Below are 19928 nucleotides of genomic sequence, written 5' to 3' on the forward strand. Positions count from 1 at the left end.
GAAAATATGTTCTTTTGAATGTTTACTCATCTGACTGTTGAAGATTAGGGAATTCAATGCGGTAAATGCTCTCAATTGGCGCCCACAAGTTTTCTTCAATTTCCAAATCTTGAATCAATCCACTGCTAATGTCATAAACCCATCCATGTACGTGAATTGGTTTTCCTAAATAGCAGAATTAAAATATTGAATCAATAATGTCAACCTCAAAAAAATTTAACCTACCCATTGCCCATGCTTTTTGAATAATGGAAGTTTTACAAATATTCAAGGTCTGTTCAATTACATTCAACTCTATCATTCTTTGCCATCTTTGGTCTTCATCTTTAATGGCATCAATTTCTTGTTTGTGTAACCTATAGACGTCTTTGATATTTCGCAACCATTTGTCAATCAATCCATGAGATGTGTTTTCCAAAGCAGCTTTTACTCCTCCACATCTGATAATTGTGAACAAATTGATTCAAAAGTATCACAATGTTGATCTCGAAATGTCATGTTGGAAAATAAGTAACACCTACCTCGTATGTCCCATAACAATCACGTGCTTAATATTTAAAACCTCAACTGCATATTGCAAAACTGACATTAGATTCAAATCGGTATTTACAACTAAGTTAGCTACATTTCTGTGAATAAACATTTTGCCGGGATCAAGCTAAAGGTATTGTATCATGAATTGATCAAAAATTCAAACAACAAACGAATACATCTAAAACCATCAAACTCGTCACTTACCTTAAGAATATTCTCACATGAAACTCTACTATCAGAACAGCCAATTAACAAAAATGTTGGACTTTGGCTTGCCTTATGTTTCTTAAAGTATTCAGGGTCAATTTTAGTCTTTTCTCTGACATATTCAATATTATTACTTAATAATTGGTCATACACTGCAAAGGATTCCATCTCTTGATCGACGCTTGTATGAAAACAATGTTGTGAATTTTCTTTGGTGTGAGGAACAAACACTACTTGTGGCTTTCCGCCACCAGGTGTTTGTTTAGCGTGAAATGAGAAGGATTTGGTCAAAGTGTTATTATCCTTGTTGGCTGACACGAGAGGCTCGGGTGTACCGAAAGGATGGTAATTATGAAGATATTCGTCTTCGGGTGATGAAGAGCCTGAACTATCAACGTTCACATCTACAGCCTCATTGTGTTGAGCTTTTGACAGCACTTGAGCCACATTCTGAACCAACGGAGGTGGTGTTGAAGATGAACTAGCTGTAGCCTTTTTCCAAAGACCAATACCTCGTTTGGTGTTCTTCTTTGAAAGTAAATGAGTGGCTGCCATGGTCGTGGGAGTTACTAGTTCTAAAGGCTCGGGAGAAGAAGAACCTTCACTCAAGTTGAGGTGAAACCGATGATTACTTTGAGTGGGCGATTGCTGTTCTTGAATGACTTCCTGCTGATGATCATTCTCATTATCCGTGATGCGCTTGGAGAGTAATTCAGAGATGGTTTGATGATTAGGCATTGCATGATGATGAGCCTCACAGGTACAACACTCGTCATGAGTATGGTTTTCCGTTATGTTTTTAATATCATCCTGGTGATTGGACATTATTTTTCGCATGCAACAAATAACAAGATAACGGCAAGTTTCGTTTTTCTTTTTTTTCACTGTTTTTTCTCTTTCGTTGCAATTATTCAAAATCTGAGGGCGATGGCACGAAGGAGTCCACAACGTTGTCCAGAGAGCACTAGGGCACAGGATTCATAAGGAAAAACCGAGTTCAAAAAATCTTTCCACACCACCTTGATGAAGATTCAACGTAATTTTGAGGAAAGACCAAAGTCAAGTGTAAAATTGATCTCTTAGCGATCTCAAAGACAGCTGCTTCCTTAATACATTAAGGATTTGTAAAAGGCTCGGAATTTGATGAATTTTAAACAAGGTTCCTTTCCTATTTTTAACGTGCAACATTTTTTGGAGAGATTTAAAGAGAGATCTCTTAGGCAGCACTGGGAACTTTCCAACAACAATCTAAAAAAAAATGTTTCGCCCTTCTCAATTTCCTGCTAGTACGAACACCATCTATCAAACAATTCAACCAACCGCCAATAATATGAACAACAACAACGCTATGGTGATTACTCATCCTTTTCAACCATCCACCATTGATGTTCAACAACATATAAAGGTTTATATCTTTGAAAAGAAGAAAGAGGAAATTACCTCTTGTTTGGAGGAGAAGGATGCTCAATCGATCCGAAGAAATATTGTGAGCCTTGCAAAATTCGGTTATACCGAATTGATCCAATACATCACTGAAAAGTGTGGAGTTAATGCTGAGAAGGCCATCATCCGTTACCTCGATGATGAAAATCAATGGGTCGATGTTTCTAGCGAGGAAGAATGGAAATTTGCCGTTCAAACTTTCCAATCAGCAAGAAAGATAAGCCACAATCGTCCAGTACTCAAATTGGCAATTGTTCAAATTAAATCTGAAGAGCCAAAGTCTCAAGAACAAGAATGCCCATTCGTACGTTGTCACAGACGGAGAAGAGCTGGAGTTTGTCCTTTCAAGCAACAACAACACCGTAGATGTCCCTATCTTTTCAGAAAGGATGAAAATACTGGTGATGCTGTTTTGGAATTGGATGTTGATGTAAACGATTTGAAGAGTGGTAACATTTTGAAGAATTTGGACAAGGTTCAAATGCCACATTATGGTGTTACTTGTGATGGATGTGGCGAGTATGCTTTTGTTGGAAGAAGATTTAAGTGTGACCAATGCCCAGATTTTGATTTTTGCGAAAAGTGTTACGAGACTGAAACTTCTAACCATTACGGTGGTAACCATTCATTCACTGAAAGAATCGCTCCAGGTAGAAGCTATCTCAATCGTTTGTTCGAAGGACAACAACAACCAGAGAGCAGCAACACCACTCCTGAAGAAGAGACCGTTGTTGATAATCAATTGTACGAAAAGACTGTCGAGGTGGAACCAGAAGTAGTTGCTGAGGAGCAGCCAGTGTCCGTTGAACCAGTTGCTGTCGAACAACCTCAAGTTGTTGAGGAGCCTGAAGTGGTTGAACCTCCAGTCGTTGTCGAACAACAAGTTCCAGTTTCTAGAATGCCTCACCCTTTGAACCCTGTCTTTATTCAATCACCAACAGTACCTGTGCAGCAACCAATTATTGTTCCTTATAGCACTGAATTGAACCTATTGAAAGAAATGGGCTTTTTCGATGAACGTCGCTGCCTTGAATTGTTGAAGAAGTACAATGGTGACATTCAGCGAGTAATTGTTGACTTATTGCACTAACTGTTCGTTGCCAGATATACGTGAATCAGTTATTCCAATAAAACTGTAAATTATAACAAAGCTACTGTGTAATTCAAAATGTATATATGACCCTTCTTCGTTGTTCAAGAGATTTCTTTTGCAAAAACATTGAGCCTCACAAACATCGTCATGTTTATTGGAATAAATTTGGTGTAACTTCAGCTTTGGTGTTATTTTCCACTGACATTGTTGACGATGAAGTCACGTCCATTTCGATCATTAAGTCTGCATTGGTCGACGAGAAATCTTCTCCACCACCATTAGAAGCACTTGTGGTCTTTGTTTTTAACTTGTTCTTGAATTTGGTTCCTGTATCTTTGATTTTCTTGGCTTTCTTCTTTCTTCGTTCCAGTGAAAATAGATTCGAAAATACGTCATTGATGGTTTCTTTTTTGTTGGTTGTTGACGATGTTAAATCTGTCGTGTTCTGATCATCATCCAATTCATCTACATCCAAACCAAAGACGACAGTTTCCATCATTTGTTCACTCACTTTGGAGTCAGTACCACCATTCGTTGCAATTGAGTTCTTAATTTCTTCTAACTTTTCCTTAATCTTCTTTTCTTCCTTCTTCTTTCTTGTTCGAATATCCCATAACACTGCCAAAACCAACACTGCGGAAGTTAACACGAAAATAATAATGGTAAGTACTAAAGCAAAGTTCGAATCCACAACACTCCCTGCAAACTTGAAACATCATAGAAAAAGACAACTCCCAAAAATAAGGTAAATAGTGTAGCGACCAATGTCACATACTCAATCAAATTATGCATCTTTTTCGAATATGGAACTAACTGCATGTGAATCACAAATGAAATGAAAATCAAAATAAATCCTAAAGCAATCACTTGAAGTGGAGCTAAAAAGACATAGAGCACGGAAAAGACCAATTTTCTCACTGTAATAATACTCTCATAATAGAAATAACGTGGCTTAAATTTGGTGAAGAGGAATTTAAATCTCTGAATAAAATCATTATCACCTGACAATTTCACTGCTCGATAACGAATACCACTGTAAATGAAAAATACAGCAGCTCCCAATCCAAACAATAAAAAGTAAATCACTGAGAATGGGAACATGATCCACCAACTTCCTTCAAAACATGTAATGTGAGGTGCTTGTTCCAAGTTCTTGGTTCCATCGTTTTGTCCCTTACATAAGAAAATATCGACTGAGGTCTGGATGATGTACATGTATGCTAATGAGAGGAAGGTAATGAAGGAGTGAATGCAATTATTCATGAATTTCTTCATTTCCTTTCTTGGTAAGTAAGCAGTGAGCGTCCAAATGATTTTGTGTTGAACTTTGTAAATAGCCACTTTTGTGGAGTAGTAGAAGCCAGAAATCAAGAATTTGAATTGAGTTTGGATTCAAGTTTAGCTTCTTCCTCATTGCGTTGGATGAGTTCATTATAAAGTGAAGTGACGTCCCATTTCTTCCATGGAATTTTTTGTCCAACAAATTTGGCAAACAAATTTCTTAATTCTCCCAATCCATATAAAAACACAAACAAGGCCAATAACATGATTGGAATACACATCTTCAAAATCCATTGAGGAACAAATCCAATTGGAAACACACATTGGAATTGAATAAAATCAAAGTTGAACGTAGAAGCAGCAGATGCTGCAAAAAGTCCTGAAATCTCTGTTGGTAATTCTATATCAAACTTTGTCCACATACTATTCACTTGGAAGAAGAAGAGAGCAATCGAGAGTGAGGAAATGTGATGAACCTTAACTGAAGAAATCATAAAGAAAATGACAGCAATCACTGCAACACCTCCAATGAGGATGGCCAAAAAGAGAGGAGCCAATGCTGAACACTTTTGACAAGATCTTGAATTTCTATAATATCCTTCTTGACATAATCCACATACAAATCCTGTATAACCTTCAGTACAATTTTCAAATTGGCCTTCACCACACGAGCTACTTGGAATGCATTCATAAAAGTTGTAAGGATTGTAACCAGATGCATTTGAGTGCCAATAACCTGCTTGTGCAGTTGGGTAGGTCGTATTGAAGAATGAACATGTTGCTCCTTTTGGACATGATTCACATCGAGCATTGAAAACGTTATAATAATATTTGGAAGAAGGACATCCACATTGAGTTACGGAAACAGCTCCTGTAGTTTGAGTGGTTTGAAGTGAAGGACATTTTGTGCAATATGTGGAGCCAAAAGTCGATGTGTAATGTCCAACATCACATGCAATACAAGGTCCACCAGTGTAATTCTTGTAGAACCCTGGTTGACATGGTTTACATAATTCAGCGAATGATGCTTGTTCATATCCAGGTCCACATCCAATATAGGTGAACTTGTTGGCTGCTTTAACAAAGTTCACAGTATTTCTTGAGAGAAAGACATCGACTTCAGAAACAGGGTTAGAGGTACCGTTGCATGTCACAATGGTGGATGAAATTCGAGAGCAGGCGACTGTTTCTCGAGATCCAAACTTGGCACGGAATTTCATTCTGCCTGATGCAAGATATACTTCTTCTTTCGGATGTATTGGGAAGTTTCCGTAAAATGTAGATTGGAATTGACCTGTAGTAAGACCTTGCAATGGAGTGAACGAATCAATTCTGATTTGTTTGTAAAGAGGAATGTTAACACTTTCTCTACTTTCATCCAAATTAGATTTTAAGGATAGAACAGCTTCCAAAGAATTTTCAAGACGCAATGTTGAAACTAATAGTTGAGTGTTCACTGAGCAACTGATAGAGAACTCGTCAATGAAATTGGCACTGATCACATAGGTGTCATTGGAGTCTCTGAAAGGTCTGAAAATGCAAAAAGTGTTGTTTGGATAGATTGAGGATGCCTTAATATCCATTCTGATCATTTCATCCAAAATTGGCAAGTCCATAGGAACCACACTGACAATGACTGGAGGGTCAGCAATCGAATCGTCATATACAAGCTCATTAGAGACATATTGATCATCACCAAGAATAGAAATGCCAAGACTAAGTGTGGATGGGAAACGAACCATACTCTTATCTACAGTTAACAATGATGACACTGCTGGAGCTGTTAAGGATAGTTGAGATATCATTGAAGTAGATCTTGCATTCGTGTTGACCACAGCTCGAGTGGCAGTTCCAAAGTAAGGTGTGAAAAATTGAGGATAATTCGAGGATGAAATTTTAAATTTGATTGGAAGACTGTCATCAATTGGTAAGGCATTCAGGAAGGTGATTTTGAATGGTGTACTGGCAAAGGTGGATGCTTTAGATTTTTGATATTGATTAGTAATGGTAAAGCTAAATTGTTGGTACATGGTCAATTTGTTGTTTCCATCGTTGGCTACTGCAATGTAGTTCAGGGCATCAAATGAAATTGAGAAAATGGTCAATGTCGAGACAAACTGTACGACTGGAACATGATCAAGAGTAGCTATGAAAGTAGTGGGTGATGTCCATTGAATCGAGGTTACAAGTACAGAACCATCAATATCTGGACATGAAATTTGCAAGTAAACATTGGGAATGTTCGATAGTATTCCGTTCGATAGAGATGCAGGCAACGAAATACTTAATGCCGTACTTGCTCCTTGTTGAATTTGCTTGTGTGACAGAGTAATTGGAATTTGTTTCGATTTCATATTCTTGTTCAATAAGATAACCTTCTGTGCCAAATTGAAAATTTTCGAGGAAGCCATTTTCTCAACTCTCAACCGATCAAATTCATAAAATTCAACATCAAAACTATTAGTGAATACAACTTGAGACCAATCCAACTTGCAAAGTCCCTGATTAGTACATTTCATGGAAATAACATCTTGTTTCAAGGTACCAGAGGTCTTTGCTTTCAGAAGAGAAAGCTCCATCATGGTGGAACTGAAACCAGCGTTTGTGATCTGTACAGTATTAAATCCATCCGAATAGAATAAATAATTGGAAAGCTGAATGTTGTGGATGGTTCCCTCAATCATTGAAAACTTTGCTGATGGAGAAGTGATAAATGTAAATCCATCATCAATTGAGACTGAGAAGGAAATAATTCGAGGGAAGATCAAATCATGATACCACATCAATGGTGTTAAAGTCTCAATGAAACGTCCTTCATAAATTGTACCATCTAACACGGATGATATCGTACCATCATCAAACTTGACCTTACAAGAAAATGAATTAATGACAGCATTGGAAGTATTCAATGCAATGTCCATTGTTCTTTGAGTATCTGCTGAAACAACAAATAGATCCTTATCCTTTTGGGAATTTATAATCAAAAACGAGTCAATGGTGATCAAGGAAGGATCGTAGGGGTAGATGGATGGAAGAGAAACTGTAGCACCAGATCCAAAAACTAATTTGGCACTAAATGAGGCTGTGGATGTTGGTGAAGGAATCAACACATTATCAACAGTGACAAGTGAAGAGCTCATCCATCTCGCAGGGAAATCCAATTTGACTAAATTCTTACTCAAACTCAAAGTGACAACATCTCTACTGTAGAAATATGAACCTGAAATGTCCAAAGAGATTTTGGTATCCATCACGATGTAATTTCTTTTCAATGTTGCAGTTGGCTTGTTGTATAAAATCAAATCACCTCTTAATCTAAATGCCAATTGAGAGTTGATGAGTAATTGAGGAATTGTGGTAATGGCCTTAGCTGTCTTGTAATCGAAGTGAGGTTTAGTGCAGTTTAGATATGGATTTTCCAATGTTGGTTGAGTACAAGGAGCTTTTCCAATCAATCTTTGCTTATCATAAATACCAATTTCAAAAATGTATCCATCAAAACTTCCGGTAAATGGAACTGGAAGATATGAATTCAATGGTATTGATGTTGGATGCTCAAAGAAAGAAATTACAGGATCCATGGTGAAAGACTCATTAAATGTCACAAAGAAAGTCTTTGTACTGTATAAATTTCTGCCCATCCATGTCAAGATGACGTTTCTATTTCCTTTCAATGGGTTGCCTCCTACATCTCGTTGAGGTTTAATCACACACTTTTGGTCTTTTGTCATGTTGGCCTTTGTGGTTCCGTATTCACACATAATTTGGAAATCTTCAGCGTTGAGACTTGTACTTGCGAACAAGAATTGTTGATCCACTCCATTCGCATATCGATAATCAGCCACGAAGGGAGATATATGTGAGATGTTAAATTCTGATTTTGGTACAAATAAAACCACGTCATCAGCAGTAACAAACGATTTCCTGTTCGATACATTGTTTGTGAATCGAATGGCACTGGCCATATAGGAAGGAACTTTGGAAATAAGGTTTTGGATCGAGTCGAATTTACATCGTTGACTTGGATCACATTCTAATGGAATAGCAGCTAGATCATCAATCTTTTGAGATTTAGTGTATGGAACTGCAACGATGGTTTGAGTCAGATTATAGGTTTTTGATGTAGGAATATAATAATTGTGGAGTTGAAATTTCGTGTTCAAATCTATTTGCTCAACAACGGTTGGTACTTCCCATGTAAGTTTCTGAGTGTAGAGAACTAGTTCAACAGCATTGGAGGAAATGTTTAAAAGTTGGTTTCCTCCCAAATCAATAGCAAGAGAAGTCATAACACTTCCACTCAAGAAGGATCCATCATTTGTGTAAGAACAATCGAATAAACTGTTTTGACGATTGGAAACCTTTGCAATTTGTCTAATAATGTCTCCTTCTTGGAAAATACATGAAAGTGAACGAGGAATAAAGTTCAATGGAATGGAGTATGAAATTGTTGATTGAGAACCTTTTGCTGTGGATAAATAATAGGAAACAAATGGTTGAATAAAGTCAATAGTTTGGTATTGGTCAATGAAAGAAATCTCCATAGAGTTTGTCAGAATATCATCATTTGAGCCAATGGTAAACGAAATTTGAATGGTGAAAACACCTGACACCAAATTTCCAACATTGAATGGACATGATACAGTCTTACTGTTCTTATAAATACCAATTTGTCTTTCGGTAAGTCCAGTTTGTGGATTTTTCAATAAGCAAGAATAGCCTTCTGAAATTGGTACAAATGAATAATTGGCATTGAGAGTCACTTCCATGGGTCCAATTGTTGACACAAATGCATAGGGTGAAACATTGTCAATTTGCATTAATTTTGAAGGAAGCCATAAAAAGGAAAGAACACTGGATGATATTTTCATTGCTCCATTTTCTGCAATATCATTTAGATACCACACTTCCAATGAACTTCTATAAATTTGTGTATTATCAAAGAATCCCTTTGTAACTGAACATGTGAAGGTGATTAAGCTAGAAGTCACAGAGGTGATATTCGCTACAGAGAAAGTACCTTTGTCTGTTTGGAAACATTGAATAGAACCATTATACCCTCCATTTTCTAACATGAAATTAGTAGCCAAATTATTAGTAATTGAAAGAATAACTGTTGCGTCAGTTGATTTTGAACCTCTTTTGCTACTTGGATCATAATTGAGATTGACAATGTCTGCATTATTAATAACCACCTGTTTCTGAGCAACATGTACAGGAGAGGGAATGTCAATAATTGGAGTTAACATATTGTAATTGACATACTGCAGTTGAACACTTTCTTGAAGTCTTGAAGTTTGAACAACTAATTGAGTCTCAAGATTGGAATATTTTGAAGACGATGGTAACATAGCTAGTCCAGTATTAGATAAATAAATTCCAAAGTTTCCTTGAGGTAGTTGATTTGCAAGAACTCTTGAATCACCGTTAATAGTGACATTAAATTTCTTGAAATCATTTCTATGTGCAGATTTTTGAACGATTAATGGTCTAATCTTTTCAACATAAAGGTATGTTGTTGGAACCCATCCCAAAGAGAAGTTTGAAACATATAACATGTCAGGGCTTGTGTAGAGCTTCATTTCGTATTCTTGGAATGAATTAACGGTAGCCACATCCATTATAGGAAGAGTACAATTCAGTGTTGGGAAATCATTGACTACTGGCTGTTTTTCACATGTGAATGCAATGTTGGGTTGAGAAATTTTGCCAGTGAATTGATTATACGAGTCCAGGTTTGCAATTCCAGAAAGTGTCGCATACTTTGAAACTTTAAAAGGTGATACATGTCTATTATTGATTTCAGTTCTCAATCCGTATGATGTTGGTTGTAAGAACAGTCCATCAAGTACAATATAATTCAATGGATTAATGTTCAATGGTAAAGTAGTTCCATCCTTTGAAACAAATAAATCTATTTGAACTTCTCCAACATCGGGTGTCTTAATCAAGCACTCAAATGCCTCATTGTTAAATATAGATGCTGCTGAAGTGTATTTGTAAATATTCACATCAGCTCTTGGTTTGTAATCATATTTACAGTTAAAAGTTACTTTTCCATCTTGTTGGAAAGAAGGATCTGGAGAAAAGAGTAAAAAGTTGAAATTTGAATAAATTTGAACATTTCTCTCAGTCGATTCAACACCAAATGATGGAATACTTCTAGTGGTTGTAATCTTTCTAATAAACGTCAATACAAGATCAGAAACTTGAGTCAATACGTAATCGTCTTGTGTGAGAGCACGAGAAGTTGAGGCAGTAGATTTCACTACTTTAACAAGTCTGAAAGGAACATAACCTTCATAGTCATTGGAAGGGTAAAACGATAATTGGAATTTGTAATCGTTTCCAACCTTTCCGAGATACTGGATTGATTCAATAAGTTTGTCCTTTCCAAGAATTCCAAATTCCTTACTCAAATCATACAATGTTCCATCTTGTGTAAAATTGGTATTGGTCACATAGATGGTGAGATTCACTAAAGAATAGGTATCTAAAGTGTAGTATAAAGTACTTTGTGACAGTTGTGGATCTAACATAATTTTTGGTGGAGAAATCACTTCAAAGTCTTTAGATACATCCTCTTCATTCACTAACAGCTGATTTGCTGTTCTATACCTGTTGCTCGATTCAAAATAGATCTTGACAGATTTCCTTCCAAGATTCAATGAATTAAAATTGCACTTCACACTCTTTGATCCAACACTGATGGCAGAATAATTTCCATCTTGAATCGCACAACTTAATTTGAACTCTTTGGAATCAAAATTATCAAAGAAATTTTGAGACAGTGTAACTGTAGTATTGAGTTGCGAACTTTGAAGTAATAAAGTGGGCTGTACATTGTCTAGCGATACCTTCTTGAATATCACAAGTGGAAGGCCAATCTTTGTAATGGTGGTGTTGCCATCTAATAAAGTAAGCTTTTCTTGGTAAAAGGCTGCTCCTAAAAAAGAGAGTTGAATGGGACATGTGAAAGTTTTTAGGTTAAAAGTGCAAGGATAAGCCACATTCATAAATTTTAGAGCATATGAATTATTGATGGGTTGTGGGATCATGACATCGGTGGAGATGGTGAAATTTTGTAACACGTTAGATTGAACGATAATGTTCGGAGCTGTGTACAATTCTCGAATGTAAATAGTGGAGGGAATATTATCCACACTAAAATCAATACCATTAAATGATGTCATGACTCTAGAAACAAGATCGGTGGGAGTTGAAGGAGCTACAATATTGTTCGACTGAATAATTCTTTGGGTATTCTCATCAAAAACATTGACTGGTACCAAGTCAGTGTTAATCTTTAACTTGTATGAGAAATCACTGCTCAAATAGTACTTGGTTGAAATTCTCAAACTTGGAATTGTCTCTCCTAATGTACAATCGAAAATGAAAGGTATGTAATTGTTAATCTCAATTCTTGGATTGTATACAAATTTTTCAACTCGAAGTAATTGATTCACAATGAAATTTCCGTTTGTTAACGAAACCAAAATTTGATATTGCTGTAATACAGGTGCTGTCATGAATTGAGCCAAATAATCTGCTGAACATGTTCTACTACCCGTAAAATCACAGTTAGAAATTAAGGTAGTAATGTTTGGATTAGAAGAGACCAAAGAGTAATTCAAAGTTACTTGTTTGTACGTTGGTAACAAGTTAAAATTCATAGTAATGGAATTGTTTTTCTCAAGAATTGGATATCCTGAGAATTGAAAAGTAATCCAATCTTTGTAGGTGTAGTGAACTGCTCTTGTAGAAATTTCAATTAATACCTGTTCTTCCGGTATGTATGAACCTAGAGAAAGTTCAAAAGGTCCCGACCTCGTTGAAGGGTCAAAAGTTTTGAATTCACAAATCAACCGACTTTCATCCGGACTTATGCTCAATGGAACATACGTGAATGGTAAGGCAGCTCCAACATCGAATAAGAGACAATCTACATGTGGCTTATAGGCGGAATGCTGTGGTTTGGAAAGGGCTGTAAATAGGACTGAGTCATTTGAAATCATATTCGTAGAAATAATTCCATCAGCTGGAATATGAGTCACAAAAGGTGATGTTGCATATAAGGTTTTTTGAGTTATAAACCGAACAGTCAGCATAAGGCCATATGTATAATTCATAGCTTGGTGCTGTGCCAATAAGTAAAAGGAGTACTTTTTATCAGAAGAAACGGCAATATTCGAGAAGGTGCATTTGGTCATGTAGTATCCTCCATAGTTGATAGTTGAAATATTGTTACTGTAAATTGAATCATTACTTCCAAGAGATGATCTCAATGCACAAGCATACGAAATGCTGTACAAAGAGTCAGAGTAAAAGAAAGGCCCATAATGATACATGTACATTGTGTATGAATGTTGGTTCTCAAATCCGAACAGAGGTTTCATATCGAATGATGTCGAGTTCAAGACAAGCATTTTCAGGGGCACAGTTGAAAAAATTCCATCTCCACAAATATAAACATCATTGTATCCAATGAATGGAGCATGATAACGAGAGGTCAAAACGTTGACAGGAGTATAGGTATTACGTTCTGTACTTTGCTGGCCAAAGCTATTCATCCAGCATATTTTGAATCTTGGTAACTCGCTTTCTGGTATTTGGAATGGAATCAATAGTTTAACGCTGATCTCTGTACTTGCTGCTAATGGGTCATCATATCTACGATACATGAGTTTAGGGGAGTCGGCAGTGAACGTGAGGTTCATATTGCGAGTGACATGATAGAATGTTAACCCATTACTGGAGATGGTAAACCAATTTCCATTGTTAAAGTTGTCCACCTTTGCATCTACTCGAAGGTCCAAAGTCTCGGGATTTCTTTGAGCTAATCCAGTAATGTTGCAAGTGAATACGCTGTTTGAATATGAAGCCACAAATGACTCATTTCGAGCTGTATTGAAACAACGATATTGGATCTGAGATGTTGGCAAGTTGGTGGTAAGTGGTCTATCTGTTGACAATGAAACTAGAACATTGGAATCAAAACTGAGCAACGGACTCACTCTCTGCAATACAAAAGGATTGTAGATTAATTGAGTGAAATTTTGTGAGAGAGAAGCTCCGTTCAAAAACAATCCCAAAGACTGTTTGTACAAATCTAAGGTAATTGGTTGTGAGTTAAAGTAACTTATGTACAAATTTGAACCTGTGGTATTGACACGATAAACCACAACATCATTCTCTCGGAATTCCAAATTTTCATTTGTAAGGAAATTTTGCATACCACTGGATTGACCATAACTACTTATGGTTGGATATACAGTTGAATATTTCTGTATAATATTAGGAGTTAGGGTAAAGTTCAGAACATAAACTCTAAACTCTCCAATTTTGTAGGATGATAGGTTACTGTGAGGAAAAGCGTACAACTCAACGGTAATGTTTTGGTTGTCTTCAACTCCACTTCGTACGATGCAAGTTCCAATCGATGGTGCTGTTACATTTTGAATTAAGGGAGTGTTTCCAAAAACTGTACTGCAATAAATGTCGTTAAAGTTCAAAAAGTCTGGCAGTAAGCTACTTTCAAGAGTGACGACATTGTCGCTATCTCTTTGAACTATGTAAGGATACGTTTTGAAGTTTGGTAATGTTCTATAATATTCAATTAGCAATGTTCCTCGTAGTTGCTGTTTTGATGGAATCAGACTGTCGTATTTGTAAATCAATCCAAACTCTAAATACTGGATGTCATAATCGAGGAAGAGCCTTTCTTTAAAGTTGTCCAGTAGTAAGTTCACTCTTTCATCATTTCTATCAACAACAAGTGATCCAAAATCATTCGTCTCCAATGTGGTACCGTTTGGAAAGTTGAAGTAATACGAAAGTCTTGATTTGTCCATCGTTAAGAAATCCAAACAATTCAAAATTGAACATCCATTACAAATATCCAAAGGTATGGATAACTGTGCAGAATCAAAGAACTGAGTAAATACAAGCTTGGGCTTCCTGAATGTTAAAGTTTTACACCAACTATTGTTAAAAGAAGGAAGCATGCAATAGATATTAGTGTTACTCAAATCATAATGAGAAGGATGCAACAAATAGTCTTCGAAGGGAATGTCACAAATCTTGGTATCAGAGAGATCAACAAAAATATCGTTCCGATAGGAAATGACGCTAGTGTCGAAATAGCTTGCTGATTGTTCCAAATTCATATTACTTGATAGATCGATCAAATTCAACATGTCTCTAAAGTTGAAGGTTTGATGAATTGGATACTGGATGGAACTAATAGAATTGCTTTTAAATGCTTGAACATTCTTGAACGCGTCATCATTGAAGATGGGATACAAACTATAATTAAAGGAAGAGTGGAGTCTAATTTCTGAAATCATGCCATTGACGCTCGAACAAATTCCTGCTGAGCATAAGTCATTCAACACCTGGAAGGATTGTACGTTCATAGGAGTGATAGAGTTTACAGAGTAAACATTAAGAATACGCCTTTTCTGTTCAGTCTCCAAATAACTAGTTGCGTTGACATAACCATCAGGATAAAGTTGATTATCCATTTTCACATAAACCTTCAACCATTGATTTTCAACTTTAGTGTCCAATGTGTTGCCATTCACTGTGTAAACACAGTTAACCTTCACCTGTGTATCAGAGACGAGCTTTGAAACGTTCTTACTCAAAACTGAGTTGTCACTCTCTCCAGGAACTGAAAGAACAAAATTGACTGGTGGTGTCAACATGGAATCGTCTGATTGTAAAAAAGTCAAAGTAACATTTGCAGATGAAAAAGAGCTCATCGAAAAGATAAATTCTGTCCATTCTGTTGATGGTAGTTTGGAAGAGAAAGTCATTGCTGCAGTAAAGATGTTTCTACTAGTATTGAAACCATAGGGTAAATTTCCCAATAGCTCAAACTTGGAAGTGTCGAAATATTGAGTCGTCTTAGAGCCTGCGTAGTCAAGGAACGTGACAGCCACTCGATTTACTGCTGTCGTGCTTTCTTGATAAGTATTAACTTCACAAGTAGGACCATTAAATCCTGTATTGCATGAGCAACCTGATTTCACCCAGGTTGAAAAAGTACCTCTATTGTAACAATGACTTTTCTTGGTGATAATAAATCCAAACTTATCATTGGCTTGAACTGTTTCGAAAAGATTTCCAAAAGAATTGAACCATTCGATTGGAACAATGCTTCCCATGTTATCTGGTTTGTTAAATAAACTACCAGATCCAAAATAAGTGAGTCCACTTGAACTATTATAATAAAAGTTCAAGCTAGCAGATTGTGTAAAGAAAAATACACCACTCTTCACTCCATAATGTATGGATGGTGTTAAACCATAAAGTGGAACGTCATTTCCAAATCCTGCACATCCATTCTTGTTTTTACCAAAGCAGTACCAAGTTTCAGATGTTTTTCCATTCTTAATACACATTGTTGAGTGGTATTTTTCAGGAGTTTGAGAAATATCAAATGTTGATGTCACATTGAAGAATGGCAGCAATCTCTTTACAACTCCCTTGTTTCCATAATCGTAGGGAATTTGCACTTTACCACATCCAATAACGCCTCCATCCCTTGTGAAAATTATTGTTGCGTTGTGTCCTAACACAATTTTTTGATTAACAACGTCATAAGGAGAAAAATCAACAGGTGTTGGCAAAGTGATCTGTCGGGTGGTGGTGGAAGAATTGCAACATTGACCATGGGTATTGTCTCCCCACGAATAAATGACACTAGTCTCCGAAACAGCAAAGCAATGATAAGAATTACAATTCACATACACAATTTTGGATGTTGCTATAGAATCAATAGGTGTTAAAAAGTGTCTAGGAATAGTGTCTCCTAAACCTAATTGACCGAGTGTGTTATCTCCAGCAGCATACAATCTTCCATTCGCTGTTAAAACAACGACAAAGTTACTTCCTGAAGTGATAGATTTGAATGTTTCACCACTATATCTCAAAGGAAGTAATAAAATATTGTTTGACGTCAAGCCGTTGAAAGGTCTCTTACTTGCACCTCCAATTCCATGCATTCCAAATGTATTTTCGCCCAAACTATATGCTTTGAAATCATCCTGAAGAAATACAGAAAATGTTTCACCCGTAGCATGAGCAATTATATTTGTGGTGACGTTACTTAGGAATATGCCGGTAGATCTTGCATCTCCATTGCTACTGATGTATCTAGGCTGTCCAAACAAATTCAATTCGTTGATAGTTGTTGGGATTGATAAAGGAGGAGCACAAATATTAGGACCAATACAAGAGGTTCCATAATTGAATGCACAATCATTGTCACACCAAGTAATATTGCAACTTTCTCCTGTATATCCTTCATCACAAACACAAGAGTCAGTGGCAAGACTGAAACTTCCTCTTAGGCACACGTTATTGTTCTTGATCGCATTAGTTGGAACAACAATACCTAAAATATCATTTCCCATGACTGCCACAGAAAGAGTAGTACTGTTTTCTTGAGAGAGAATTTTTGAGGCTGGAGAAATTTGTGTGAAAATTCCATTTCTATTCTTGGTAATGACAATATCATTTCTAACGGCAACAATAATTTCTCCATCACTCAATGTGTTGTTCATAAATGTTGGATATGCCAAATACTGTTCATTTGTGTCAATATTCATTAAATCTTTTCCCATCATGTACCACTTTAAATTACTTAATTGTAAGAATACAACCTGCTCACTATTTTTCACATCAAAAACTGGCAAGTCCACAAGCAGTGGCACAATATAATCCTTAATATTCATGTTGTGTCCAAGGCCAAGTTGGAAATTAGTGTTTGCTCCAATACCAAAAACGGTTCCTACTTGATTGACAAACAAAGTGTAAGTGTTGGAAGGATACACTCTTGCCACCTTTCCATGGATATTGTTTTTCCAAAGAGAAACCATCACGGGTTGTGATTCAAAGGCTCCTCTTGTCTTGTAGTCACTCAATCCTAATTGATTGAACTGATTGTCAAACACGCCATAGAGAGCTCCACTTGTATCGATATAAAAACATGTCATTTGAGAACAAAACAATGATTTGACATTGTTAGCTAGGAATTGGATGTTTGACCCATTCACAAAAACAGTTGAGGTTTGATATAGAGATCCATCACTGAATAGGACTACAGACTGTTGATCCATTGCAAATACAGAGGTAATATTACTGTTGATTTTCAAAGCTAATTTTTCTAATAAGACCGATATTTGAATAGTATCCATTAGCATATTTGCACTTGCAATACCATTACCAAATTGTCCATAAATATTATTGTTCGATCCAAACACATAAACTCTTTGCTTATTTAAAAGAGAGGTCATCATTGAGTGAGATGTTCCACTCCTCAAATTTGAAAAATCGAATAAACTTGGGCTTGCAGAAAATTTGTTAAGTATTTTGCTTCGAGAAAAGCTAACCACAGATCGAATAGGTGCTGAAAATTGGCACTTTTCTCCATAATATCCCTCTGCCCCACAGTAACATTGGTTTGGTCTATTTGCAAAGTTATCAGCACTTGATGCATTGCAAATGAATTGAGTAGTATCAAATTCGTGACATGCATGTCCGTTATAATTTGTATAGCAAGAACAACTTCTTGATGAATGGTTATAGTAACCTCCCAAACTACTGCAGTAAGCTCTAAATTTACCAAAAGTAGTGTTAAATCCGGTTTGATGGTCTACTCGTTGCAATAGATATCCATTATTACATCCATTAGAGCTTTGGTTATCAATAATTCTACAATTGTTATTGCTCTTAACTTCATTTAACAATGGATCAATATAGGTGAATGGAATAATGGTTGGAGAGGGAAACACAACCTCACCTCCAACTGTAAGTACAGATGATAATTGTTTAAATTGATTGGAACCCCAAGCGTAAGCAGCTGTTGCATTTTGATAAATGATATGATAGAGTTGATACCCAGTCGAAAGGTCAAAATCAGCTGATTTCAAAGTTGGTATTTTGGTTGGTGTTGTGACTACCACATTTTGATCCATAATGCCCAATCCTAAAACAAATCCCACGTTTGCACCATTGACATACAAGTCACCAGAGTCTGTTCCTAAAAACAAAGCATAGGCAGTCGTTGTTATCTTTACGACTTTCAGTGGTAATGGAATTTGTGTAAAGTGGTGAATAATGGTATCACTAATACCCAACCCACATTGATGATTTAAATTCAATCCAGCACAATATACAGATCCATCATGGAAGAGAACTGCTGTGAAATTTAAACCAAATGAAATAGTTTTAACTGATGAGGTTTGTTGAATGTAATTCGTCAAAAACGGATGAACCATTGGTGAGATTGAATTTTGTCCAGCATATTCTAATCCCAATCCTAACTGGTTTACATCATTTCGTCCAAAAACAATCACCCTTTTTTGTTTGGTGATAATGACAACAGAAGAATAACCACAATAAAGAGCATCTACCCAGTCACCATTGACCTTTAAAAGAGACTCTAGTGAACTCAATCTAGTTGGAGAATTCACCTTAAAGTTTTCATCCGTTAAACCCATAGATTTGAACCTATTGGAACCAAATCCATAAATTTCTCCATTCTTCAAAATTAAAAAACTGTTCAAATAACAGGCATGAATATTCTGTACAATATTATTCTCAGAGAAATAATGATGTTTGACTTCATCAATTGTTGGAATATTCCAATCTGCATAGGTCATGGCTCTTGATGGAAACTGATTATTTTCCACTGTTCGGTTCTTCAATAAAGCTTCAATTTGATGAAGTCGAACAGCAGAACCCCATCTGATGTTATAGGTCGTATTCGCCCAATAAGGCCCACTTCTTGGATTGTCGTACTTGTCAATGGCTAATGCTCCATCTATATTATTTCCTTTTCCATACAATACCTGTTTCACAGTCATATTTCCGACACTGCCAGTATATTCAGCTCCCACCATGATGACATGGTCATATCCAGCAATGAGTCGATACACGGTTACACCAACAAAATTTGATACTCCTGACCTTGGACAACTGTATCCATTGAAATAAAGTGAATTCCAACCTGGCTCGGGAAACTTGTAAGGATTTGGATAAACAGTGATGGCTTGAGTGTTCAAATTGGAACATGCGGATGAAGCTCCGGAAGCAATGATGGACCGGTCTTGCGTTATGATTTCTGTTGCATTGGTATTGGGATTTACGTTAACCGTGTAAAGAGGAATGTCAGCACCTTCCACGAAAAGTGAGCCGTTCAAAGTGTCCATTGTCGTTATCATGTGTTGTGGTTGATGGGAATGATTCATGATGAGAGAGAGAATGAGAACGAAAATGAAGAAAATGCTGAGAGCCGCAATGAATAATGAAGACATGCTGCTAGACCGCAGTAACCGTGTCATCTTTTTGTGTGTTTGTTGTT

The 19928-nt window shown here is 36.5% G+C and overlaps 4 protein-coding genes across 4 annotated transcripts; 1 reads left to right on the forward strand and 3 right to left on the reverse strand.

Moving 5' to 3' along the window:
• Positions 1 to 22: 22 nt before the first annotated feature.
• C9374_011769 (uncharacterized protein) lies at positions 23 to 1479 on the reverse strand (the record flags this gene model as incomplete). The annotated part of the gene is made up of 4 exons (XM_044687461.1): positions 23 to 165; positions 226 to 440; positions 522 to 658; positions 739 to 1479. The coding sequence occupies 4 exons, from the start codon at positions 1477 to 1479 to the stop codon at positions 23 to 25; spliced, it is 1236 nt and encodes a 411-aa protein (XP_044543058.1).
• A 520-nt stretch (positions 1480 to 1999) lies between these two features.
• On the forward strand, positions 2000 to 3274 carry C9374_011770 (uncharacterized protein; the record flags this gene model as incomplete). Its single annotated transcript, XM_044687462.1, has 1 exon — positions 2000 to 3274. The coding sequence occupies one exon, from the start codon at positions 2000 to 2002 to the stop codon at positions 3272 to 3274; it is 1275 nt and encodes a 424-aa protein (XP_044543059.1).
• Positions 3275 to 3428: 154 nt separating this feature from the next.
• C9374_011771 (uncharacterized protein) lies at positions 3429 to 4552 on the reverse strand (the record flags this gene model as incomplete). Its single annotated transcript, XM_044687463.1, has 2 exons — positions 3429 to 3910; positions 3985 to 4552. The coding sequence occupies 2 exons, from the start codon at positions 4550 to 4552 to the stop codon at positions 3429 to 3431; spliced, it is 1050 nt and encodes a 349-aa protein (XP_044543060.1).
• A 92-nt stretch (positions 4553 to 4644) lies between these two features.
• Positions 4645 to 19908, reverse strand: C9374_011772 (uncharacterized protein; the record flags this gene model as incomplete). The annotated part of the gene is made up of 2 exons (XM_044687464.1): positions 4645 to 16264; positions 16313 to 19908. 2 exons carry the CDS (start codon positions 19906 to 19908, stop codon positions 4645 to 4647), a joined length of 15216 nt encoding a protein of 5071 aa, XP_044543061.1.
• Positions 19909 to 19928: the final 20 nt, after the last annotated feature.

This window comes from Naegleria lovaniensis (genome assembly GCF_003324165.1).
Source record: "Naegleria lovaniensis strain ATCC 30569 chromosome Unknown tig050, whole genome shotgun sequence".
In the NCBI taxonomy this organism is placed as follows: domain Eukaryota; phylum Heterolobosea; class Eutetramitea; order Acrasida; family Naegleriidae; genus Naegleria; species Naegleria lovaniensis.